We start from the raw sequence: 17117 nt of genomic DNA on the forward strand, positions 1-17117 counted from the left end.
ATTATTTTAGGCAATTCATTTAGTATTTATGGAAGTTGACATTTCAAATATGAAGAAACTTGGAAGTCGTTGATACAGATAGCTTTTTTCACAAAAAGAGAAGCTGTCCGGTGCTGAAACGGACTGATAGTGCTTGTTTTCAGGTAAACTGTAACCAAACATCCAGTGAAAGAATATTACATTAAGTAAATACTTGCAAATTGCACCTCACCTCCAGAGGAGAGTCTGGTTCATCCAGGATGCTCTTTTCACTCTGTATCCGCTGCATGGTCCCTGTAGAACTGGGGTCCATTATCAGCACGTTCTGACTCCCAGCTCTGCCGAACTTACAGTCACTCTTTCTGGAGTCAGTCGTCCTGCACACTTCGTAATTGTAGACGTGTTGCAGAGTCCCTGTCCCCAAAGTGTCTGAGTAACGTGGAGGATAGTATGGAATCACAGGGAGATTGGAGTGATACAGGATGCGAGACTGTCTCCACCTGTAGATCTTCACTGATATAATAACCACTAAACACGTGATGAAGAGGAAGGACACTACAGCCAGAGCCAGCACCAAGTAAAAAGTCAGGTTGTCATTGTACTCCTTGTCCTGTGTAAAGTCAGTGAACTCAGATAGCACTTCCGGGAAGCTGTCCGCAACCACCACGTTAACAATGACTGTAGCTGAACGAGAGGGCTGCCCGTTGTCCTCCACTATAACAGTCAGTCTTTGTTTCACAGCATCCTTATCAGTCACCTGGCGGATAGTTCTTATTTCTCCATTCTGTAAGCCCACTTCAAACAGCGCCCTGTCTGTGGCTTTCTGCAGTTTATAGGAGAGCCAGGCATTCTGTCCAGAGTCCACATCAACAGCCACCACTTTAGTGACCAGATAGCCCACATCTGCAGAACGAGGAACCATCTCAGCCACCACAGAGCCACCAGTCTGGACTGGGTACAGGACCTGAGGAGGGTTGTCGTTCTGGTCTTGAATATTTATTTTTACTGTGGTATTGCTGCTTAAAGGTGGAGAACCCCCATCCTGCCCTTTTACTAAAATATTAAGAGTTTTAATTTGCTCATAGTCAAATGATCGAACTGCTTGTATAACTCCACTTTCCGCGTTAACTGATATGTAGGTGGATATGGGGTTACCGTTTAATTCAGTATCGATAAGCAGGTAAGACAGCCGTGCGTTCTGGCCCGAATCAGAGTCGTACGCTTTGACGGAAAACACTGATAACCCTGGGGAGTTATTCTCCATGATATAAGCTTCATAATTATTCTGTTCAAATATGGGGGTATTATCATTTACGTCAGATATTCGAAGTGTTATTGTCTTGTTAGTCGAGAGTGGGGGGTTTCCTTCATCCATTGCGGTGAAAGTTATGTTATAATCAGGATTACGCTCTCTGTCAAGAGCACCGTTCGTTATCAAAGTATAATAATTCTTTAGAGAAGACTGGATTGTGAACGGGATGTTGCCGTTCACGGAGCAGTCTACTTTGCCATGTTTTCCTGAATCTAGGTCTTTTACGTGTATGATAGCAACAGTAGTCCCAATAGGGGAATCCTCTGCGATGGCACTAGAAGACGAGGTTAATGTTATAATAGGTGCATTATCGTTTACATCCGTCACCTCAATTAATACATTTGTTGATGTGCTTTGTCCTGCTTGATCTTTTGCCTGCACACCAATCTCATATATTCGGTTCTCTTCATAATCAATAATTCCATTTACAGTTAAATCGCCGCTGTTTTCATCAAGATCAAATAGTTCAGCAACATTACTAGACATGCGATTAAAATGGTATGTAACACGACCATTCATCCCTTCATCTGCATCTGTTGCACTCAAACTCACCACTAAGGTTCCTTTAGGAACATTTTCTTTAACAGACGCTTTGAAAATTGATTGGGTAAAAACGGGAGCATTGTCATTTGTGTCTCGGACAGTTACATGTATTTTTAGTGACCCTGATCTCTGGGGTTCTCCTCCGTCAACAGCAGTTAGCGTAAGAAGCATATTTTCATCTTTCTCACGGTCTAAAGCACTGGAAAGATACAGTTGTGCATATTTGTGACCATTAGGGCTAGACATAACTTTAATTTTAAAATGTGTAGTTGGGTGTAAAGTATAACCGTGTAAAGCGTTTACGCCAACATCAGGGTCCGTGGCACTCTCTTGTAATATTTCTGTACCCGGAAGAGCAGACTCCACTATTTCTACATGCACTTCTTTCTCATGAAACACGGGTGCATTATCATTAACATCCAACACTTCCACTAAAATGCTATGAAGTTGCATTGGATTCATCATAATCATTTCAAACGTCAGGCTACAGGGCGCTGTCTGCCCGCAGAGCTGCTCTCTATCTATCCTTTCTCCCACGACAAGAATCCCTTTGTCTGCATCCAACCTGATGTATTCGCTGCTGTCGCCGCTAACAATTCGACCACCGCCTGAAACAAGTCTTTTCGCATCGATACCTAAATCTTCAGCAATATTTCCTACATAGGAGCCCTTTCTCATCTCCTCCGGGACAGAGTAGCGGATCTGACAGAGTGTCATTTCAAAGAGAAAAACAAGGATGAAGGCCCGTACTTGCCCTGTTATCACGGGTTTACTGCTGATAAAAGCCATGTTTGCAAATCAATCCACACTTCTCCACACAAAAGTATGTTGCAAAAAGCCGACCTATTCCCCCGTATCGTCCTTCAGTCGATATGATTATAATCCACCGTGTGACGACACATACATTAGGAGAAAAAACATTGGTGAGAATCGAGACCGTATGTCCTGCTCTCAACCGGTACACTATGAGCAGTGCTGGAGGTGTAGCTGCATTTTTAACACTTCAAATGTTTTTTGAAGACCAACAGCGGCCCTTAGAGTGCGAAGTGAAGATAACAAGTGAGGGAACTAAAAACAAACAGAAATAGCACATCTCTCTCAAGAACAGTTGAGAGTGTTAAGCGGCCAGAAAACATTGTATGTTTCTGAGTTATGATTGAAGCTTTGAGTGCATGTATAAGTCTTACAACTGAAATAATACATGCGAGACATAGCTACAAATGCAAGGAAAATATGCAGTGGGAGGGCAAAAAACTGCCATGAGACATGTAAAGTAGACCCTACTGTCCTAGTATCGCTGCTGTCTCCCTCCACAAAAAATGCAAACCTTTCCATTTGTTCGGAAAAACAATGAGTATTTTTTGGGAACATTTTCCATATGAAAAAAAAAAATGTAATGGCATGTTAGTCAAACATATTGGAACCAGAGCAATAATTTTTCAGTGAGCGTTTCCCTTACTGAAACTTTTTCCACTTCAGCTGAATGGCTCCACACTGAGAGGAACTGTCCGTCGAGGGTGGTAGTCAAAGTAAACATTACTTACAGTATTGCACGTTTGAACAAATGCATATTAAATAACAACCTCTAAAGGAGAGTCAGGTTCATCAAGCATTAAAAACAGAGTTTGTATTAGATCGTAACAAGCGATAGATTACAAATTCATTTCAGTTTAATACCATAAATTAAAAACATAAACGTTTATATTGCACCTCACCTCCAGAGGAGAGTCAGGTTCATCAAGGATGCTCTTTTCACTCTGTATCCGCTGCATCGTCCCTGTAGAACTGGGGTCCATTATCAGCACGTTCTGGCTACTGGCTCTGCCGAGCTTACAGTCACTCTTTCTGGAGTCAGTCGTCCTGCACACCTCGTAGTTGTACACGTGTTGGAGAGTCCCTGTCCCCAAAGTGTCTGAGTAACGTGGAGGATAATATGGAATCACAGGGAGATTGGAGTGATACAGGATGCGAGACTGTCTCCACCTGTAGATCTTCACTGATATAATAACCACTAAACATGTGATGAAGAGGAAGGACACTACAGCCAGAGCCAGCACCTAAGTAAAAAGTCAGGTTGTCATTGTACTCCTTGTCCTGTGTAAAGTCAGTGAACTCAGACAGCACTTCCGGGAAGCTGTCCGCCACCGCCACGTTAACAATGACTGTAGCTGAACGAGAGGGCTGCCCGTTGTCCTCCACTATAACAGTCAGTCTTTGTTTCACAGCATCTTTATCAGTTACCTGGCGGATAGTTCTTATTTCTCCATTCTGTAAGCCCACTTCAAACAGCGCCCTGTCTGTGGCTTTCTGCAGTTTATAGGAGAGCCAGGCATTCTGTCCAGAGTCCACATCAACAGCCACCACTTTAGTGACCAGATAGCCCACATCTGCAGAACGAGGAACCATCTCAGCCACCAGAGAGCCACCAGTCTGGACTGGGTACAGGACCTGAGGAGGGTTGTCGTTCTGGTCCTGGATCAATATTTTAACTGTGGCCACTGAACTCAGAGGAGGGGAGCCAGCATCGCGAGCTGTTACGTTAAATGCAAACGACTTGACTTGCTCATAATCAAAGGACCTCACTGTATGAATGACACCATTTTCTGAATTGACTGACACAAACGAAGACAAAGTTGCCCCATGTATTTCTTTCTCCTCCAAAAAGTAAGAAATTTGAGCGTTTTGGCCCCAGTCTGCATCACTAGCACTCAAAGTGAACACTGAAAACCCCGGAGAGTTATTCTCTGGTACAGTTTTACTATATTCTGATTGGTCAAATCTGGGTGGGCTGTCATTCACGTCAGAAACTTTTACATTGATGTTTTTACTGCTGGTCAGAGGTGGTGAGCCTTGGTCAGAGACGGTGATGGTGATATTATACTCAGGAATACTTTCTCTGTCTAAGTAGTCTTCGTTACTATAGTATAATATCCTGTTAATGAGGACTCGATTTTGAAAGGTATATCAGAGTTTATGGAGCACTTTACAACACCATTACCATCAGAGTCTTCGTCATCAACATTTATAACAGCTATAGTTGTACCTGGAGGAGAGTCCTCGGATATAGAGTTAGAAAATGACATCAGCTGAATTGTAGGTACGTTGTCATTCTCATCAATGATTTGAATAACAACTTTGCACGTATCTGAGTATCCTCCATGATCACTAGCCTGTACTTTTAATTGAAAGGTCTTATATTTTTCAAAATCAATATTACCTGCAATTTTGATTTCTCCAGTTTCCACATTTACTTCAAAAAACGTTTTCGCTTCCTTAGCAAGATGAGGGATTGCATAATTAACGTCACCATTGACTCCTTTATCTGCATCAGTTGCCCTCACAGTGGTTACCACTGTTCCTGCTGGAGAGTTTTCCTTGACTTCTGCTTTATAAACAGGCTGGCTGCACACTGGCGCATTATCGTTAGCATCCAGCACAGTGATGTGAATGCGCACTGTCCCTGATCTGTGTGGCTCCCCTCCATCTGAAGCAATCAGCACGAGATCGTGATTCTCCTCTTTCTCTCGGTCTAATGGGGTTTGCAAAACCATCTCGATCACATTGTCTCCATCAGGCTGGATCTGCACTTCCATTTTGAAATTACCTAAAGGTCTAAGCATGTATTTTTTAATATCATTAATTCCCACATCCGGGTCGTCGGCGCTCACCAAAGAAAAGCGAGTCCCTGATGTAACACTTTCTGCTATTTTTAAATGTATTTCTTCCTTGGGGAACAACGGACTGTTATCATTTATATCTATCACCTCCACTGTAACACGGTAAAGCTGGATTGGATTTTCTAAAATGAGCTCGAAACTGAAGCTGCAGGGCGTCGTCTTTCCACACAGCTCTTCTCGGTCGATCCGCTCCTTAATAACAAGGGTGCCTTTGTCTCGGTTTATATCAACGTACTGCCGGGTTCCTTTTGTAATGATACGAGCTTTACCTGATATGAGCCTTGGCACATCCAAACCTAAATCTTTAGCGATGTTTCCAACAAAAGAGCCTTCTGACTGCTCCTCCGGTACGGAGTACCGAGCCTGTCCAGTTACTGAGCTCGACTGGAAAACACAAAGAGTCACAAACAGAGCTTGCCATCGGCCTCTGCGAGCAGTTATCCACAAATAAACCATCATAAATCCAGAGGGACAGACGCAGAAATCCCTTTCACTGCAAAACTAAAGTTGATAAAGCCATGAATTGAAAAAAACTATGTTTTCAGCAGGATAACTCCACGAAAAATGTTGCTCTTTAAACCTACTCAGGACACATCGTCTTCGCTTTGAGCAGCAAATCACTTAATGGAGATGAAAGGGGTGGAAGACTGCACTGCCTTTTCAGAAAATAAGTCAGTGATGTAACAACAGCGACGCTCAGAGTCCATCCACGGCATGCATGTGGTGTAAAAACAATAAACACTTAGTATTCAAAGCTTGGGCATAGACTATGGTATGTTCTAGTTTTAAGTATTAATTCAATTCTTTCATGGGATAGGTATAAAGGTTATGATTGTACACGGAGCCATGTTCACAAAAGTAATTTTGGTGTATTATGATACTGAAATCACAGGGAGTTCAAATGTAGTTAAAACCGTTCAGATCATAGATGGGGCAATGTGGCATACAACTCATTGATGACATAAAGTATAGAACCAAAAACAGAATAAAAAAATGTTTAAAAAACATATGGTGACTACTTCACTTACACCTGAAAAAAGATAAAGCTGTAAAAACCAGAGGTCTAAAATTTCTCTGAACAAAAATAAATCGTATTCATTTAGAGAAGCAATGCTAAACATAAAACATGGAGCGTGGTAAAGCCAGTTGAGCTTAAATAAGGATTGATTCAATCATCGCATTGATCAAGCACGAGCAAACTACAACCACCATTTCAATGTTTTTAACAGAAATGAAGAGCAGCATCGCTGCAAAACACATTTAAAAATACAAGATCAAGGTAAAACAAAACGTTTTAAAACAAGTTGAATGTAAATAATGAAACAGTATTCACATTAAACGAAAGTAGAGGTGCTGTCCATTGTGCTGAATATGATACAGCACTTCAGTTACAATGTCACTAAACACAGTTTGGACCCGCAACAGAAAGCTACATTATTTGACTAACCTCAAGAGGAGAGTCAGGTTCATCCAGGATGCTCTTTTCATTCTGTATCCGCTGCATCGTCCCTGTAGAACTGGGGTCCATTATCAGTACGTTCTGACTACCGGCGCTGCCGAGCTTACAGTCACTCTTTCTGGAGTCAGTCGTCCTGCACACCTCGTAGTTGTACACGTGTTGGAGAGTCCCTGCCCCCAAAGTGTCTGAGTAACGTGGAGGATAATATGGAATCACAGGGAGATTGGAGTGATACAGGATGCGAGACTGTCTCCATCTGTAGATCTTCACTGATATAATAACCACTAAACACGTTATGAAGAGGAAGGACACTACAGCCAGAGCCAACACCAAGTAAAACGTCAGGTTGTCATTGTACTCCTTGTCCTGTGTAAAGTCAGTGAACTCAGACAGCACTTCTGGGAAGCTGTCCGCCACCGCCACGTTAACAATGACTGTAGCTGAACGAGAGGGCTGCCCGTTGTCCTCCACTATAACAGTCAGTCTTTGTTTCACAGCATCTTTATCAGTCACCTGGCGGATAGTTCTTATTTCTCCATTCTGTAAGCCCACTTCAAACAGCGCCCTGTCTGTGGCCTTCTGCAGTTTATAGGAGAGCCAGGCATTCTGTCCAGAGTCCACATCAACAGCCACCACTTTAGTGACCAGATAGCCCACATCTGTTGAACGAGGCACCATCTCAGCCACCAGAGAGCCACCAGTCTGGACTGGGTACAAGACCTGAGGAGGGTTGTCGTTCTGGTCCTGGATCAGTATTTTCACCGTCACGTTACTACTGAGTGGAGGAGAGCCTCCATCCTGAGCTTTAACTACCACCTGAAGGTCTTTAATTTGCTCATAATCAAAAGAACGAATTGCACTGAGAACTCCAGTTTCAGAGTTTAGAGACACATAAGTAGAAACTGGACTTCCGCTGACTTGTGTGTCCTCTAAAAGATAAGAGATTCTCGCGTTTTGGTTCCAATCAGAGTCCTGCGCGCTGACAGCAAATATAGACGCTCCAGGTGAATTGTTCTCTGTTATGTAAGCGGAATAGATATTTTTAACAAATAAAGGTGCATTGTCATTAACATCAGAAATTTTAAGATATAATTTTGTTGAGCTAAAAAGAGGGGGAGAGCCCATATCAGTGGCTGTTATTGTTATATTATACTCTGAGACAGATTCTCTATCAAAGGGTTGATCTGAAATTAAATTATAATAATTTGTTAGAGAAGATTCTATCTTAAAGGGAAGTTTACCATCTATTGAACATTTAATTTGCCCATTTTTTTCAGAGTCCGCATCTTTTATGTTTAAAATAGCGACTGTTGTACCAGGAAGTGAATCCTCAGAAATAGGGCTGGAAAATGACATGATATTAATAACTGGAGCATTGTCGTTAACATCCAAAACATCAAATATAATTTTACTTGTCCCTGTTAGACCACCCTGATCCTTTGCCTCTACTCTCACTTCGTATTTTCTGTCTTTTTCATAATCTATCTGCCCAGACACATAAACTATACCGGTGTTTTCATCAACACTAAATAGATTTGCTGCACTTCCTTTTGTTTTTGACAATGTGTAATAAATGAGACCGTTTGAACCACTGTCAGCGTCTGTGGCATTAACTGTAACAATGCTCGTGCCTTTCACTATGTTTTCCATCACAGATGCTTTATACACTGATTGGTTGAAAACCGGAATATTGTCGTTTGCATCTAACACAGTGACATGTATATTTACTGTACCGGATCTCTGGGGTGTTCCTCCGTCAACTGCAATCAGTTTTAAAGACAGATGGGGATGTAGCTCTCTGTCTAAAGGCTTTTGAAGCACCATTTCAACATTTTGACTTCCATCTGGATTTGCATGTTGCTTTAAAATAAAATGATTATTTGTTGACAAAATGTAATTTTGCAACGCGTTTTGACCAACATCGAGATCTTCTGCACTCTGCAGTGGAAACTGCACTCCGACAGCGGCCAATTCACTCATTTCAAAACGGATAGGCTGCTCTTTATTTGGAAAAACGGGAGAGTGATCATTTATATCTAAAACCTCAACAGTTACTCTGTGCAGTTCCATTGGATTTTCTAAAATCAGTTCAAAGCTGAAGCTACACGGTGTTTCGTCTCCACAAAGCTGCTCCCGGTCTATTCTTTCATTCACGACTAGAATCCCTTTGTCTGTTTTCAGCTCAGTGTACTGGATGTTTTCTCCGGTCACGATACGGGCCCGCCCAGAACGAAGTCTCTTCAGATCCAAACCGAGATCCTGTGCTACATTTCCGATAACAGAGCCTTTCTTCAACTCCTCTTGAATAGAATAACGAAACTGCGCACCTACCACATTAACCGTGTGAAGCAGCAACATAAGCAGTCCTATTTGCCGTCGAAATCCAAAAAACAATGGCCATCTTGCGCATATGTAGGTGGGAGATCCTCTAATAGCCATCATGACAACACAGAATAAAAAATGTGATCCGTATCCAGTGGAAAGGTGGTAAAACTAGTTTCGATATATCTGTTTACTGGTGGTTACATCTAATCACGTCCTTCGCCTTTTAAATGCAAGACTGTGAGATGAGGCTGTCTCTTTCGTGCCCTAAACCTCGACAAAACACAGAGAACCTTCTCCACTGTTTAGTCTGCCGAGGGATCGACTGAATGACATTACACAGGATATAATATACTGACCAACAGCGTCCCTTAGAGTCTAAAAGCTGAACATCAATTACAGCCCTGACCACACTCAAGCTCTGAAGATGACAAACTGAGCTGTATATAGAGTATAAATCATTTCGGAAAGACTTCACTGTGGTAAATTAAAATACTTGGCAATTCAATATTTTATATCAGATACTGTTTTAGGTTAAAGGCAATAGGACCTGCATTAATGAAAGATAAGAAAATCTCACTTACAAGAACCTGTGGTCTACAGTGCACACGGCAAAAGAAGAAAAATGTAAATGTATATGATCAATAAGATGTTAATTTTCATGTAAAAATCATGCTTGTTTAAAAGGAAAAAAAAAACATTTGATTAACTGCCTACAATGATTAAGCGGTTGGCAAGCTTTTAGGTATTACATTTAGACATTGCACAGCACCGCTCAAAATGCTTGTGTTGCTAACGTAAACTACACTGAACAGCCTCTTTCTTTTCCAAGCGGAAATATCTTTTACCTGCTCTTTAAAAAACGATTTCTGCACACATCCGAAGACTGAAAATGATTGATGCTGCATTATTTTCCTCACAACATATTGAGACAAAATGCAGATAATTACAAACTTACTATGAAAGTCGTTCAGGAACCTTTGCTTTACACAGGCTTATCTTTGTGATGTTTAAAAGAGAGAGCATTTCGATCATGTTCGATCGATGTTGTGTAAAAAAAAGTAAACTATAAAGAAAAAGAGAACACAAGGGGCCAATAAGACAGAGCTAACATGTTTGACTCACCTCTACAGGAGAGTCTGGTTCATCCAGGATGCTCTTTTCACTCTGTATCCGCTGCATGGTCCCTGTAGAACTGGGGTCCATTATCAGCACGTTCTGACTACCGGCTCTGCCAAACTTACAGTCACTCTTTCTAGAGTCAGTCGTCCTGCACACCTCGTAATTGTACACATGTTGGAGAGTCCCTGTCCCCAAAGTGTCTGAGTAACGTGGAGGATAATATGGAATCACAGGGAGATTGGAGTGATACAGGATGCGAGACTGTCTCCACCTGTAGATCTTCACTGATATAATAACCACTAAACACGTGATGAAGAGGAAGGACACTACAGCCAGAGCCAGCACCAAGTAAAAAGTCAGGTTGTCATTGTACTCCTTGTCCTGTGTAAAGTCAGTGAACTCAGACAGCACTTCCGGGAAGCTGTCCGCCACCGCCACGTTAACAATGACTGTAGCTGAACGAGAGGGCTGCCCGTTGTCCTCCACTATAACAGTCAGTCTTTGTTTCACAGCATCTTTATCAGTCACCTGGCGGATAGTCCTTATTTCTCCATTCTGTAAGCCCACTTCAAACAGCGCCCTGTCTGTGGCCTTCTGCAGTTTATAGGAGAGCCAGGCATTCTGTCCAGAGTCCACATCAACAGCCACCACTTTAGTGACCAGATAGCCCACATCTGCTGAACGAGGCACAATCTCAGCCACCAGAGAGCCACCAATCTGGACTGGATACAGGACCTGAGGAGGGTTGTCGTTCTGGTCCTGGATCAGTATTTTAACTGTCACGTTGCTACTGAGTGGAGGAGAGCCTCCATCCTGAGCTTTAACTACGAAAACCAACTGTTTGATCTGCTCATAGTCAAATGAGCGTAATGCATGTATCATTCCGCTTTCTGCATTTATAGAAATATATTCAGAAACGGGAGACCCGCCGATTTTAGTGTCTTCAAGAATATAAGATGTATGGGCGTTTTGGTTTTCATCCGGATCTTTAGCTCTCACAGTGACAACAGAAATACCTGGAGAGTTATTCTCTGCAATGAACGCATCATACACACTTTGTGAAAACACAGGAGCATTATCGTTCACATCAGAGATCTTTAAATAAAATGTTCTTTTTGTCGAGAGAGGAGGAACTCCTGCATCTGTTGCAACTACAGTGATATTATATTCCGAAACACTTTCACGATCTAATATCGTATCTGTTACTAAAGTGTAGTAATTTCTTAAATTAGTTTTAATCTTAAAAGGTGCATTTTGTTCTATTTTACATGCTACCTGTCCGTTTGCACCAGAATCAAGATCTTTCACATTAATAATGCCAATGGTTGTACCAGGAGGAGAATCTTCTGACACAGGACTAGTGAATGACATGACACTAATCGTAGGGGAGTTGTCATTTACATCAATTACTTCAATTATCACTTTACTGGAATCTGTTAAACCTCCCTGATCTTTGGCCTCGATTCTAAGTTCATATTTTTTGTCTTTTTCATAATCAATTAACCCTGTTATAAGAATTACACCAGATTCTTCATTAACTATAAACAAATTCCTAAGAGCACTGCTGATGTCTGAAAAATAATACGTTACAATACTATTTGACCCAAAATCTGCGTCACTGGCGTTAACAGTGGTGACGTATGTATCCCTGGGAGCGTTTTCCATTACTGTAGCTTTGTATACAGACTGATTAAATACAGGTGCATTATCATTCGCATCAAGAACAGTGATATCTATATTTACGGTACCAGATCTCTGCGGAGTTCCACCGTCTACAGCTATCAGCTTTAGAGACAGATTGGGGTTGGTCTCTCTGTCTAAAGGCTTCTGCAGCACCATCTCTGCGTATTTCTTTCCATCGGCATTAGAGTTTTGTTTCACAACAAAATTCTCATTCTTGGTCAAAAAATATTCCTTTAATCCATTGACACCAACATCTGGGTCTTCTGCACTTGTCAACGGAAAACGAGCACCAGCATTAGCTGATTCGCTGATTTCAAAACGGATTGTATCTTTTTCGAATGCGGGCGAATGATCATTTATGTCTGTTATTTCTACTGTAATTTGATGCAACTCCATTGGGTTTTCTAAAATCACCTCAAAGCTGAAACTGCACGGCGTTATGTCTCCACAAAGCTGCTCTCGGTCAATTCTCTCTTTCACGACTAGAATCCCTTTGTCTGTCTTCAGCTCGGTGCGCTGGATGTTTTCTCCGGTCACGATACGGGCCCGACCAGAACGGAGCCTGTTCAGATCCAAACCAAGGTCCTGTGCTACATTACCGATTAGGGAGCCTTTCTTCATTTCCTCTGGGATTGAATATCGTATGTTTCCGTTGACCACTTGAATTATATAAAGAAAGAAAAACAGGAGCATCCCATTCTGTCCACATCCAAAGCGCCATTTCATGCATCGCCAGTATGGAGAGATTACACACGCCATTGCAAAAATAAAAATAGGAAAATATACTCTGCAACGAAACACACACGACCCGTATCCCGACAAAGGACACCGAGCGTAGGTATAAGGATAATTTCCGTCGTCTTTTTAGTTTACTGTATTTATCTGAATGAAGATTTAAATGCTTGCGAGTGTGTCATCCCACAAAGTGCACAGCACCTCCCTTTCTCTCATAAGGAGGGGATTGTGTTATAATGTTCTCGGAAAAATGTTGGATTCACCAACAGCGTAGCTTAGGGTCCAAAATCAGTAACACCATGCAACATAGAAGCAATGCTGGAAATATTAAGTGATTGATCAAATCTGAACGGTGTATACTCAAACTCTGAAACAAATATTTAATCCAAGTATTCCACAAAATAAAATAAAAAACATATGAATCTCTAAATAACTATTATCATTTATGTATTTGTGTGCAGTGAACTCTTTGCGCAAATACAAAACAGAATTATCAAATAAGTAACCCAAATTAACTCAAGCAAAGTACAATTTAAATTGCACTCCATTTGGGGAAGCAATGGGAAAAATAAAACATGGGGCTTGGAAAAGTTAGTTGAGGTTAAATAAGGAACACTTTGATTATTAGTAAAACATTGTAGGTAACGAAGAAACTGCAACCACAATTTAAATGTTTTTAACAGACAACGGAGGGCAGCCTCGCCACAAAACATGTTTAAAAGTGGACAAGATCAAGGTAAAACAATATGGTTAAAAAAAAATCGTTGTCTGTTTGAAACCAAAAAAACAGCATATGAGGGAAGAAATGGGAAGAATAGTTTGTGAAGTTCTGAATGTAAACAATGATTATTCATATCAAACGAGAGGAGAGGTGCTGTCCATTGTGCTGAATATGATGCAGCACTTCACTAACAATGTCACTAAACACAGAAAGAGAGGAACTGGCACAGAAAGCTACATCATTTGACCAACCTCAAGAGGAGAGTCAGGTTCATCCAGGATGCTCTTTTCATTCTGTATCCGCTGCATCGTCCCTGTAGAACTGGGGTCCATTATCAGTACGTTCTGACTACCGGCTCTGCCGAGCTTACAGTCACTCTTTCTGGAGTCAGTCGTCCTGCACACCTCGTAGTTGTACACGTGTTGGAGAGTCCCTGCCCCCAAAGTGTCTGAGTAACGTGGAGGATAATATGGAATCACAGGGAGATTGGAGTGATACAGGATGCGAGACTGTCTCCACCTGTAGATCTTCACTGATATAATAACCACTAAACATGTGATGAAGAGGAAGGACACTACAGCCAGAGCCAGCACTAAGTAAAACGTGAGGTTGTCATTGTACTCCTTGTCCTGTGTAAAGTCAGTGAACTCAGACAGCACTTCTGGGAAGCTGTCCGCCACTGCCACGTTAACAATGACTGTAGCTGAACGAGAGGGCTGCCCGTTGTCCTCCACTATAACAGTCAGTCTTTGTTTCACAGCATCTTTATCAGTCACCTGGCGGATAGTTCTTATTTCTCCATTCTGTAAACCCACCTCAAACAGTGCCCTGTCTGTGGCTTTCTGCAGTTTATAGGAGAGCCAGGCATTCTGTCCAGAGTCCACATCAACAGCCACCACCTTAGTGACCAGATAGCCCACATCTGTTGAACGAGGCACCATCTCAGCCACCAGAGAGCCACCAGTCTGGACTGGGTACAAGACCTGAGGAGGGTTGTCGTTCTGGTCCTGGATCAGTATTTTCACCGTCACGTTGCTACTGAGTGGAGGAGAGCCTCCATCCTGAGCTTTAACTACCACCTGAAGTTCTTTAATTTGCTCATAATCAAAAGAACGAATTGCACTGAGAACTCCAGTTTCAGCGTTTAGAGACACATAAGTAGAAACTGGACTTCCGCTGACTTGTGTGTCCTCTAAAAGATAAGAGATTCTTGCGTTTTGGTTCCAATCAGAGTCCCGCGCGTTGACAGAAAATATAGACGCTCCAGGTGAATTGTTCTCTGTTATGTAAGCGGAATAGATATTTTTAACAAATAAAGGTGCATTGTCATTAACATCAGAAATTTTAAGATGTAATTTTGTTGAGCTAGAAAGAGGGGGAGAGCCCATATCAGTGGCTGTTATTGTTATATTATACTCTGAGACAGATTCTCTATCAAAGGGTTGATCTGAAATTAAATTATAATAATTTGTTAGAGAAGATTCTATCTTAAAGGGAAGTTTACCATCTATCGAACATTTAATTTGCCCATTTTTTTCAGAGTCTGCATCTTTTATATTTAAAATAGCGACTGTTGTACCAGGAATTGCATCCTCAGAAATAGGGCTGGAAAATGACATGATATTAATAACTGGAGCATTGTCGTTAACATCCGAAACATCAAATATAATTTTACTTGTTCCGATTAAGCCACCCTGATCCTTTGCCTCTACTCTCACCTCGTATTTCCTGTCTTTTTCATAATCTATCTGCCCAGACACATAAACTATACCGGTTTTTTCATCAATACTGAATAAATTTGCTGCATTTCCTTTTGTTTTGGACAAAGTGTAATAAATGAGTCCATTTGAACCACTGTCAGCGTCTGTGGCATTAACTGTAACAACGCTCGTGCCTTTCACTATGTTTTCCATCACAGATGCTTTATACACAGATTGGTTGAAAACCGGAATGTTGTCGTTTGCATCTAACACAGTGACATGTATATTTACTGTACCGGATCTCTGGGGTGTTCCTCCGTCAACTGCGATCAGTTTTAAAGACAGATGGGGATGTAGCTCTCTGTCTAAAGGCTTTTGAAGCACCATTTCAACATGTTTACTTCCATCTGGATTAGCATGTTGCTTCAAAATAAAATTGTCGTTTGGTGATAAAATATAATCTTGCAACGCGTTTTGACCAACATCTAGATCTTCTGCACTCTGCAGTGGAAACTGCACTCCGACTGCGGCCGATTCACTCATTTCAAAACGGATAGGCTGCTCTTTATTTGGAAAGACCGGAGCATGATCATTTATATCTAACACCTCAACAGTTACTCTGTGCAATTCCATTGGATTTTCTAAAATCAGCTCAAAGCTGAAGCTGCACGGTGTTTCGTCTCCACAAAGCTGCTCCCGGTCTATTCTTTCATTCACGACTAGAATCCCTTTGTCTGTCTTCAGCTCGGTGTACTGGATGTTTTCTCCGGTCACGATACGGGCCCGCCCAAAACGAAGTCTTTTCAGATCCAAACCGAGATCCTGTGCTACATTTCCGATAACAGAGCCTTTCTTCATCTCCTCTGGAATAGAATAACGAAACTGCGCACCTACCACATTAACCGTGTGAAGCAGCAACATAAGCAGTCCTATTTTCTGTCGAAATCCATAAAACAATGGCCATCTTGCGCATATGTAGGTGAGAGATCCTCGAATATCCATCATGACAACACAGAATAAAAAATGTGATCTGTATCCAGTGGATAAGAAGTTAAAACGAGTTTCGATTAATCCCTTTGCTGGTGGTTACATCTAATCACGTTCTTCTGCTTTAAATGCAAGTCTGTGAGATGATGCTGTCTCGTTCGTGCCCTAAACCTCGACAAAACACAGAGAGCCTTCTCCACTGTTTAGTCTGCCGAGGGATCGACTGAATGACGACATTACACATGGATATAATATACTGACCAACAGCGTCCCTTAGAGTCTAAAAGCTGAACGTCAATTACAGCCCTGACCACACTCAAACTCTGAAGCATACAAACTGAGCTGTATGTAGAAATCATTTCAGAACATCTTTTAAAAAATGACTTTACTGTGCTAAATTGAAATACTTTGCTATTCAAAATGTTATAAGCTACTATATACTGAGTTTAGGTTTAAGGCAATGGGACCTGTATGAATAAAAGAAAATGGGATCTCACTTTCAGCAAAAGTGGTGTACAGTGCACATGGTCGAACAAGACAAACTAATATATATAATATGAACAAACTGCTAATCATCATGTAAAAAGGATGAATTTGATTTAATTTGAAAGCGAAAAGCGTTTTATTGGCAATCTACAATAATTCAGCGGCTTACAAGCTCTTATATATCAATCACCTAAGCATTATCATGAAAGTGGAGGATCTAGGTTATACCTTAAGACATTGCACATCACTGCTCAAAATGCATGTGTTTCTAACATAAACTACACTTAACAGCCTCTTTCTTTTCCAAGCGTGAATATCTTTTACTTGGTCATGTGACACACCAATTTCCAAAATTGGGATCAATAAAGTAAATTTATCCAATCAACAAAAT

General features: G+C 41.4%; 3 protein-coding genes and 1 pseudogene across 11 annotated transcripts in view; all 4 read right to left on the reverse strand.

The window, feature by feature from the left end:
* The window catches only part of LOC134859890 (protocadherin gamma-C5-like), a 196874-nt gene that overhangs the window by 126995 nt on the left and 52762 nt on the right, over nucleotides 1-17117 (reverse strand). For 2 of the 9 annotated variants that reach the window (XM_063876668.1, XM_063876654.1), the window contains exon 1: nucleotides 212-2763. The exons of 6 other annotated variants lie outside the window; for them this stretch is intronic. In XM_063876668.1, coding sequence (XP_063732738.1) covers nucleotides 212-2623 — 2412 coding nt within the window. In that variant the 5' untranslated portion in view covers nucleotides 2624-2763. Of the gene's footprint in view, nucleotides 1-211; nucleotides 2764-6958; nucleotides 9575-17117 lie in introns of those variants that run through there. One more of the 9 variants, XM_063876643.1, reaches the window with a different exon arrangement.
* Nucleotides 3018-6116, reverse strand: LOC134860078 (protocadherin gamma-A8-like; annotated as a pseudogene).
* LOC134860081 (protocadherin beta-4-like) lies at nucleotides 10400-12823 on the reverse strand. Its single transcript, XM_063876928.1, has 2 exons — nucleotides 12481-12823; nucleotides 10400-11193 (listed from the first exon to the last, which is right to left on the reverse strand). Exons 1-2 carry the CDS (start codon nucleotides 12821-12823, stop codon nucleotides 10400-10402), a joined length of 1137 nt encoding a protein of 378 aa, XP_063732998.1.
* Nucleotides 13787-16435, reverse strand: LOC134859895 (protocadherin gamma-A11-like). The gene has a single exon (XM_063876678.1). It carries the CDS (start codon nucleotides 16256-16258, stop codon nucleotides 13787-13789), a length of 2472 nt encoding a protein of 823 aa, XP_063732748.1. The 5' UTR covers nucleotides 16259-16435.

This window comes from Eleginops maclovinus, chromosome 23, assembly GCF_036324505.1.
Source record: "Eleginops maclovinus isolate JMC-PN-2008 ecotype Puerto Natales chromosome 23, JC_Emac_rtc_rv5, whole genome shotgun sequence".
In the NCBI taxonomy this organism is placed as follows: domain Eukaryota; kingdom Metazoa; phylum Chordata; class Actinopteri; order Perciformes; family Eleginopidae; genus Eleginops; species Eleginops maclovinus.